The 10,293-nt window shown below is 45.7% G+C and overlaps 1 protein-coding gene across 1 annotated transcript in view; it reads left to right on the forward strand.

Annotated features, from left to right (window-relative positions):
* The window catches only part of lama1 (laminin, alpha 1), a 54,447-nt gene that overhangs the window by 30,405 nt on the left and 13,749 nt on the right, over positions 1 to 10,293 (forward strand). Inside the window, exons 26-38 of the mRNA XM_044340243.1 lie at positions 654 to 833; positions 942 to 1,127; positions 1,245 to 1,372; positions 1,471 to 1,585; positions 1,859 to 1,999; positions 4,193 to 4,311; positions 4,387 to 4,476; positions 4,771 to 4,964; positions 5,051 to 5,193; positions 5,393 to 5,491; positions 7,131 to 7,242; positions 7,417 to 7,573; positions 7,667 to 7,877. Of these exons, the coding sequence (XP_044196178.1) occupies positions 654 to 833; positions 942 to 1,127; positions 1,245 to 1,372; positions 1,471 to 1,585; positions 1,859 to 1,999; positions 4,193 to 4,311; positions 4,387 to 4,476; positions 4,771 to 4,964; positions 5,051 to 5,193; positions 5,393 to 5,491; positions 7,131 to 7,242; positions 7,417 to 7,573; positions 7,667 to 7,877 (1,875 nt within the window). The remainder of the gene's footprint in view (positions 1 to 653; positions 834 to 941; positions 1,128 to 1,244; positions 1,373 to 1,470; positions 1,586 to 1,858; positions 2,000 to 4,192; positions 4,312 to 4,386; positions 4,477 to 4,770; positions 4,965 to 5,050; positions 5,194 to 5,392; positions 5,492 to 7,130; positions 7,243 to 7,416; positions 7,574 to 7,666; positions 7,878 to 10,293) is intronic.

A 10,293-nucleotide genomic window follows, 5' to 3' on the forward strand; every position in this document is an offset into this window, starting at 1 on the left:
CTTCAGGAGGGCAGTGACTGCAGGAACTTTAACTTTTTAACATTAACTGTACGCTGACAGTCCTGACAATTCTGTTGCATTTCTGCTTCCATTCTTTGTTTTTCTTCTTTCAGTTGTTTTATCTCCTCTCTGTGTACTCAAGCTCAGATAAATACTGTTGGCCAGTCAAAGTGAAATGACTCCCAATTGTCCTTATAATAGTCGACAGGATAATCTGTCATTGCACTTAGTTTTTTTGGTTTTCTTACTTCTAACTGCGGTGAAAGTCAGCCTCATACATGTAAACAAACCCGCGTGGGGTGGTTCAGTTAGTGGATATAACTATGCAGTTAACCTTAATGCACCTATAAGCAGCTAGTTCCTGTGTTTACTTTCATTCAGACTCAGAAACAAACTTTTGAAGCAATTCATGTAAACTCTATGTAGACAGTAGAATAAGCCGCTATAAACCTACGTAAAGGCCCAGTCATGCAAAAAAAAAGAAAACATGATATACTGTGAAAGTGCCAGAATCTTAAAAAAGTGCCATGATACAAATGTTTGGCCAGCTGGTATATTAGGATTAATCATGTACACATGCACATAAAACATTTTCCAATTGAACTGAAAGACAGAAAGCAGCCGGTTTACTCTCTCTCTTCCTTCCGTCATAGATAACCCTGGCTCGCTCTCCTGCTCTGTTGACATTGGTCAGTCAGTCTAACCTGCAGGGTGTAGTATCTGGAGTTTATCAGCAGAATGACGACATTTTGCTCGACACCCGTCAACTCAACACCAGCAGGCTGGCCGGCCCGCTCTACTGGAGACTGCCCCGCCAGTTCGAGGGCAACCAGGTACTGTCACCAAAACTGTTGTCTCACAGCACTTGAATACACTGACACTGCAACCTTAGGCCCAAAATATTGACTTTTTATTGTGTATTTTTTGTGTTTGTTTTATAGCTGCTGTCGTACGGTGGCCTGCTGTCTTATGTTGTGACCTTTTATGCTGAGGACGGCTCTGGGCTGGCCAATCGGGAACCTCAGGTGCTGATGAGGGGTGGGACCCTGATGAATCTGGTCATATACACAGACATGGTTGCTCCTGGCAACGGCATCAGGACACAGCATGTCATCAGGCTGACAGAGGTACGACATGCTGCAGGGAATCAACATCATCAGTGTTTAGATAAAACACATGATGGTTTATTATAACTGTGTGTGTTTGTGTGTTATCATGTGTTATTGTGTGTGTTTGTGTCACAGCACAAGTGGAAGTATTTTAACTCGGTGTCGGAGAAGCCGGTGAGTCGTGCTGACTTCATGTCCGTTCTCAGTAACGTCCAGTACGTCATCATCAAGGCTTCATACGGGACGAGACTGCAGCAGAGCAGGTATGCACACACATCATTAGTCATACCAGTGACATCATCGCTCCTAGCAGTGTCACCATCAGCTGTAGCAGTGACATCATCATGTATTGTTCTGTAAGGATTTCCAACGTCACCATGGAAACAGCAGTGGAGGCGGAGAAGGCGGAGGGGGGCGGGGCCAGACTGATCGAGTCCTGCATCTGTCCGCCGGGATATGCCGGACTGTCCTGTCAGGTAAGCCATGTTTTTTCGCTGTGTCACCATGGCAACCATAGAGGCCACAGCGAGAGAGTTGGTGTTACTGGTCCAGCCTGTAGCCTGTTAACATGTAGCTGGTAGCCACGGCAACAAAGTGGCACCCTGTTGCTGCCCAATCAAAATACAGAACACTGCTATGGCCAACTGGAACTTTCTGATAGCATCTTTACAGTACCTGAGATTACATCACCTGTCTGTGTCTCACCTGTCTGTGTCTCACCTGTCTGTGTCTCACCTGTCTGTCTGTAGGACTGTGCTCCTGGTTATTTCCATCAGCCTCGGTCTGAGTTGTCGTCTCAGGATCAAAGGTCGCTGTTTGTGCGTCCGTGTGTTCCCTGTCGCTGCAACAACCACAGTGAGAGCTGCGACCAGGAGACGGGAGAGTGTCAGGTAAACACACGGACAGTAGAGGACAGTAGAGGTCAGTAGAGGTCAGTAGAGGACAGTAGGGGACAGTAGAGGTCAGTGGAGAACAGTAGAGGACAGTAGAGGTTAATAGAGGACAATAGAGGTCAGTAGAGGACAGTAGAGGACAGTAGAAGACAGTAGAGGACAGTAGAAGACAGTAGAAGACAGTAGAGGTCAGTAGAGGACAGTAGAGGACAGTAGAGGTCAGTGGAGAACAGTAGAGGACAGTAGAGGTTAATAGAGGACAATAGAGGTCAGTAGAGGACAGTAGAGGACAGTAGAAGACAGTAGAGGACAGTAGAAGACAGTAGAAGACAGTAGAGGTCAGTAGAGGACAGTAGAGGACAGTAGAGGTCAGTATATGACAGTAGAGGTCAGTGGAGAACAGTAGAGGACAGTAGAGGTTAATAGAGGACAATAGAGGTCAGTAGAGGACAGTAGAGGTTAGTAGACATTAGAGGACAGTAGAGGACAGTAGAAGACAGTAGATGTCAGTAGAGATCAGTAGAGGTCAGTAGAAGACAGTAGATGTCAGTAGAGGACAGTAGAGGACAGCAGAGGTCAGCAGAGGACAGTAGAAGACAGTAGATGTCAGTAGAGGTCAGTAGAGGACAATAGAGGACAGTAGAAGACAGTAGATGACAGTAGAGGACAGTAGAGGACAGTAGATGTCAGTAGAGGACAGTAGAAGACAGTAGATGTCAGTAGAGGTCAGTAGAGGTCAGTAGAGGTCAGTAGAGGACAGTAGAGGACAGTAGATGTCAGTAGAGATCAGTAGAGGTCAGTAGAAGACAGTAGATGTCAGTAGAGGACAATAGAAGACAGTAGATGTCAGTAGAGATCAGTAGAGGACAGTAGAAGACAGTAGATGTCAGTAGAGGTCAGTAGAGGACAATAGAGGACAGTAGAAGACAGTAGATGACAGTAGAGGACAGTAGAGGACAGTAGATGTCAGTAGAGGACAGTAGAAGACAGTAGATGTCAGTAGAGGTCAGTAGAGGTCAGTAGAGGTCAGTAGAGGACAGTAGAGGACAGTAGATGTCAGTAGAGGACAATAGAAGACAGTAGATGTCAGTAGAGATCAGTAGAGGACAGTAGAAGACAGTAGATGTCAGTAGAGGTCAGTAGAGGACAATAGAGGACAGTAGAAGACAGTAGATGACAGTAGAGGACAGTAGATGTCAGTAGAGGACAGTAGAAGACAGTAGATGTCAGTAGAGGTCAGTAGAGGTCAGTAGAGGTCAGTATAGGACAGTAGAGGACAGTAGATGTCAGTAGAGATCAGTAGAGGTCAGTAGAAGACAGTAGATGTCAGTAGAGGACAGTAGAGGTCAGTAGAGGTCAGTAGATGACAGTAGAGGACAGCAGAGGTCAGCAGAGGACAGTAGAAGACAGTAGATGTCAGTAGAGGTCAGTAGAAGACAGTAGAGGACAGTAGAGGTCAGTAGAAGACAGTAGAGGTCAGTAGAGGACAGTAGATGTCAGTAGAGGACAGTAGAGGACAGTAGAGGTCAGTAGAAGACAGTAGAGGTCAATAGAGGTCAGTAGAGGTCAGTAGAAGACAGTAGATGTCAGTAGAGATCAGTAGAGGACAGTAGAAGACAGTAGATGTCAGTAGAGGTCAGTAGAGGACAATAGAGGACAGTAGAAGACAGTAGAGGTCAGTAGAGGACAGTAGAGGACAGTAGAAGACAGTAGATGTCAGTAGAGGACAGTAGATGTCAGTAGATGTCAGTAGAGGACAGTAGATGTCAGTAGAGGACAGTAGAGGACAGTAGATGTCAGTAGAGGTCAGTAGAGGACAATAGAGGACAGTAGAAGACAGTAGAGGTCAGTAGAGGACAGTAGAGGACAGTAGAGGACAGTAGATGTCAGTAGAGGACAGTAGAGGACAGTAGATGTCAGTAGAGGACAGTAGAGGACAGTAGATGTCAGTAGAAGACAGTAGAGGACAGTAGAAGACAGTAGATGTCAGTAGAAGACAGTAGAAGACAGTAGATGTCAGTAGAAGACAGTAGAAGACAGTAGAAGACAGTAGATGTCAGTAGAGGACAGTAGAAGACAGTAGAAGACAGTAGAGGTCAGTAGAGGACAGTAGAAGACAGTAGAAGACAGTAGATGTCAGTAGAAGACAGTAGAGGACACACATGATGACGTTGGTATGTTTTCATGCAGGACTGTCAGCATCACACCGGTGGGCGGAGCTGCGAGCTTTGTGCCCCGGGGTATTATGGGAACGTCAGCGGCTCCATCAGTGACTGCTCGCTGTGCTCCTGCCCCCTCCGCGACAACAGGTGAGACGTCTACTGCTTTTCTACTGTATTCAATTAATTTACTTTATTTTACCAACTTTAACTGTGTGTGTATAGTTTCAGCCCCACATGTGTGTCAGAGGGAGCGTCTGGTGATTTCCGCTGCACCGCCTGTCAGACGGGATACGAGGGGAGATACTGTGAGAGGTGAGAGTCATGACATCATACCTGTCACCTGACCATAACCTCTGTGTCATTGGTCAAAGTAGAAAACAAATATCCAGCCTGAGTTTAACATGTAACCACTGTGCCAGCAGCTCTGTGTTGTGCAGGTATTTGGTTACAAACCAAAACTGGATAAAAAAGAACAGTTTGACCTGATGATGTTGTAGATTAAAGTTAGAGGATCTGTTGTCGGAGTTATCAACCAAACTTCATGGCAAAGACCGACCTCTGAGCCCGTGAGCACGGCCGCTCTGACTCTTCGCTCTCGTCCTGCAGGTGCTCTGCTGGTTACTATGGTAACCCCTCGCTGCCAGGTGGGAGGTGCTCACAGTGCAGCTGCAGTGGGTGGGGCTCGCTGCATCCGCTGTGTGACCCACTGACTGGACAGTGTGACTGCAAGGATGGGGTCAAAGGTCACCTCTGTGAGCAGTGTGATGAGAGGCACATCCTACAGGGAGGAGAGTGTGTGTGTGAGTACTGGTGACACACACACACACACACACACACATTCATGTTGTGTTATCAGAGATGATATCTGTTTGGTTTTTATCTCCAGCTTGTGATGACGAGTGCACCGGTGTTCTGCTGGACGACTTGGAGAAACTACACAACCACTTCCTGTCTGTTAATATGAGCGGTGTTGCCATGGCGCCCTACAGCCAGCTGGTGGCGGTGGAGAACCAGACCAGGAGCATCCAGGTAGACTCACACAGAGGCTCTATAACAACCCTCAGATACAATTCAGAGACATGTTTATGGACCCTGAACGCACCACAGAGCCTGGTGTGGTCTGTGCTTAAATATGAATAACTTCTATCTCATGATTTCACTGTAAAGTTTCCACCTGCGGATGTTTGAAAGTATTTACGTCTGTGTTGCCTGCTGTGCGTCTGTACAGGTGGCGTTTTCAGGGAACAGTTCTGTCACTCTCCACCTGTCCAGAGTGGAGGACGACTTAAGTCATTTGACCTCTGACCTCAGCGCTCTGCTACAGCAGGTATCCATGAGTCATGCTGGGCTCATTCATTTCTGTTTCAGTGTTCAGCTGCTTCTAAAGACAAACAGCTGATAATATACATACATGGAATACATCTAAGCATAGATTATAACACATTAAATACATAGAACACATCTGTAAACATAGATTATAACATATAGAACACATCTATAAACATAGATTATAACATATAGAACACATCTATAAACATAGATTATAACATATAGAACACATCTATAAACATAGATTATAACATATAGAACACATCTATAAACATAGATTATAACATATAGAACACATCTGTAAACATAGATTATAACATATAGAACACATCTATAAACATAGATTATAACATATAGAACACATCTGTAAGCATAGATTATAACATATAGAACACATCTATAAACATAGATTATAACATATAGAACACATCTATAAACATAGATTATAACATATAGAACACATCTATAAACATAGATTATAACATATAGAACACATCTGTAAACATAGATTATAACATATAGAACACATCTATAAACATAGATTATAACATATAGAACACATCTATAAACATAGATTATAACATATAGAACACATCTGTAAACATAGATTATAACATATAGAACACATCTATAAACATAGATTATAACATATAGAACACATCTGTAAACATAGATTATAACATATAGAACACATCTATAAACATAGATTATAACATATAGAACACATCTGTAAACAGAGATTATAACACAGTAAATACGTAGAACACAGAGTAATCTGTAAACATATGAGGCAAGAGGGAGGGAGGGTTTTTTTGTTTTTTTAATAGTGTCAACTTTGCCACCTCAGGGAATTTCAATCAGTCACGCAAGCTTGAAAGAAACACTGGACTGAGATGTGACTGCAAAAAATGGATATATATTGTATTAATAAAATTCTTTTTTAAATGACAAGTAGGTCTCCAAACTTTAAAAAACAAATTAGCACCTAAAAAATTTGCAAAATTGAGCAGTATGGGGAGCGAGGAGGGGGAATCACACAACAGAAGTGCTGCCACAAAGAAAAACAAGTGAAAACACGTACTGCTCTCAGGGAGGGAGGCTGGGGGTTTAGAAAGGGCCACCCACCGTGAAGCGTAGCCTGGCCTGCAAAGTGCATAAAACACTAAAATTACAAGGTGGGAATGACACCTGAATTAAAAGGAATGTCAACTCATGTAAACATACCAGAGAGCGAAGGTACAAGAAAATTGTAAAAATGCACATCTTACAATGGCTTGGAGACCAGGTCTGAGGAAACACGGCAGATATGCTGGTATGACAAACTGTGCACACACCAGCCAGCACGGAAACCAGGTTCCAGGAAGAGGCACAAACATCCTCCCGAGGAACAGACGCCTGCCTAAACACAGAATGGCGCCGCCCAGTAACCAGCGCAAAGCTGATTCATTGAATCCAGCCAGTGACAATTAAGTGGACCGAAAGAAAGGAGAAAAACCTAATCTGCCACACATAGATTATTAGATATTAAAATATAGAACACAGAATCATCTGCAAACATAGATTATAACATATTAAATATATAAAACACAGAAGCATTTTGATAGAGTTCATATTTTTCCTGTCCTCCGATTGGCTAGGTCACACATCTTTCACACGACCTGGAGGAAGTGGGCGTGTCCACCAACAACAGCCTTTCCCAGGGTGCACTGCTGCTGGAGAGCATCGGCAACCTTCAGGACAACATCCAGGGTAACATACTGATTACATCGGCAACACATCACAGTGACATCATAACCAGCAGAAAATACATGTTAATGCCCCGCAGCCTGTCAGTGACGCCCAGGATACAGAAACCATTGAAAGGCTGTTCAATAAGTGAAAGATGATGATTTAAAACAGTATTGTGATATCTGATTGGTCCAGTGCTTGAGAGGGAGGCGGGGCATCTGAACCAGACCACAGAGGTGGAGTTAGATGCAGCCAATCAGACGTATTTGCTGGATGAGGTGGCATCCATGTTGGAAACCATCAGAGCTGTCAATCTAACAGCCGCCAACACTGCAGCCAATCAGGAGCTCAGGTGTGTGTGTGTGTGTGTGTGTGTGTGTGTGTCAGTGTTAATGTACACGTTTTATTTAAGATCAGTGTTAATGATGTCTCTCTCTCTCTTCAGCCTTACAGAGTCTGTCATCAACTTGCTGCAGGTGCACTTCCTGTCCAGCAGTGTGGCGGTTGACGAGCGGCTCCGCCCCCTCACCGCCTCCCTCTCTGTTCACATGGAAATGCTGCAACATGCACACACACAACTGAGCAACGCTGCACAACGAAACACACAAACACAACAACTGCTGGACAACGCAAACACTCTCCTCCAACGCTATCAGGTAAATAAAACACACACCTACAGCCAGGTGAACACACACCTACAGCCAGGTGAACACACACCTACAGCCAGGTGAACACACACCCACAGCCAGGTAAACACACACCCACAGCCAGGTAAACACACACCTACAGCCAGGTAAACACACCCACAGCCAGGTAAACACACACCTACAGCCAGGTGAACACACACCTACAGCCAGGTGAACACACACCTACAGCCAGGTAAACACACCTACAGCCAGGTGAACACACACCTACAGCCAGGTAAACACACCTACAGCCAGGTGAACACACACCTACAGCCAGGTAAACACACCTACAGCCAGGTGAACACACCTACAGCCAGGTGAACACACCTACAGCCAGGTGAAAACACACCTACAGCCAGGTAAACACACTTACAGCCAGGTAAACACACCTACAGCCAGGTGAACACACACCTACAGCCAGGTAAACACACCTACAGCCAGGTAAACACACCTACAGCCAGGTGAACACACCTACAGCCAGGTAAACACACCTACAGCCAGGTGAACACACACCTACAGCCAGGTAAACACACACCTACAGCCAGGTAAACACACACCTACAGCCAGGTGAACACACACCTACAGCCAGGTAAACACACCTACAGCCAGGTGAACACACACCTACAGCCAGGTAAACACACACCTACAGCCAGGTGAACACACACCTACAGCCAGGTAAACACACACCTACAGCCAGGTGAACACACACCTACAGCCAGGTAAACACACACCCACAGCCAGGTAAACACACACCTACAGCCAGGTAAACACACCTACAGCCAGCCACACCTACAGCCAGGTAAACACACCTACAGCCAGGTGAACACACACCCACAGCCAGGTAAACACACACCTACAGCCAGGTAAACACACCTACAGCCAGCCACACCTACAGCCAGGTAAACACACACCTACAGCCAGGTGAACACACACCTACAGCCAGCCACACCTACAGCCAGGTAAACACACCTACAGCCAGGTAAACACACACCTACAGCCAGGTGAACACACACCTACAGCCAGCCACACCTACAGCCAGGTAAACACACCTACAGCCAGGTGAACACACACCTACAGCCAGGTAAACACACACCTACAGCCAGGTGAACACACACCCACAGCCAGGTAAACACACACCTACAGCCAGGTAAACACACCTACAGCCAGCCACACCTACAGCCAGGTAAACACACACCTACAGCCAGGTGAACACACACCTACAGCCAGGTAAACACACCTACAGCCAGGTAAACACACCTACAGCCAGGTGAACACACACCTACAGCCAGGTAAACACACACCTACAGCCAGGTGAACACACACCTACAGCCAGGTAAACACACCTACAGCCAGGTAAACACACACCTACAGCCAGGTGAACACACACCTACAGCCAGGTGAACACACACCTACAGCCAGGTAAACACACACCTACAGCCAGGTGAACACACACCTACAGCCAGGTAAACACACCTACAGCCAGGTAAACACACACCTACAGCCAGGTAAACACACCTACAGCCAGGTAAACACACACCTACAGCCAGGTGAACACACACCTACAGCCAGGTAAACACACCTACAGCCAGGTGAACACACACCTACAGCCAGGTAAACACACACCTACAGCCAGGTGAACACACACCCACAGCCAGGTAAACACACACCTACAGCCAGGTAAACACACACCTACAGCCAGGTGAACACACACCTACAGCCAGGTAAACACACCTACAGCCAGGTGAACACACACCTACAGCCAGGTGAACACACACCTACAGCCAGGTAAACACACCTACAGCCAGGTGAACACACACCTACAGCCAGGTGAACACACCTACAGCCAGGTGAACACACACCTACAGCCAGGTGAACACACCTACAGCCAGGTAAACACACACCTACAGCCAGGTGAACACACACCTACAGCCAGGTGAACACACACCTACAGCCAGGTAAACACACCTACAGCCAGGTAAACACACACAAAATTTGAACAAAACAAAGATTACGTTGTTTGGAAACTGACATACAAGTGATGATAGACAGTGTTATGTAGTGTTACTATATGAAATAAATAATATGTGATATTAAAGCACAAAATCTGCTGGAAACTTCCTGTAAGATAAATGCAAGCAAAGTTGGCGAGGAGCGCTGCAGTTCTGGGAAAATAAGACACATTGTGGATCATGAAGCGTTGAACACTGTATTGTTCACTTGTAGTAGCATATCTGAAATAGTGAGCGGAGGTGTCGGGTAACACATACAAAAGCAACTTACACTCACTATGCATCCCTCAACAGAAGAGCCATATGGATAGTTAGGACATCATGAACACACCAACACACTGTGTTTAAAGTCACATGCTTTAAAGTTCGTGGATCTG

Source organism: Thunnus albacares, chromosome 21, assembly GCF_914725855.1.
Source record: "Thunnus albacares chromosome 21, fThuAlb1.1, whole genome shotgun sequence".
Classification (NCBI taxonomy): domain Eukaryota; kingdom Metazoa; phylum Chordata; class Actinopteri; order Scombriformes; family Scombridae; genus Thunnus; species Thunnus albacares.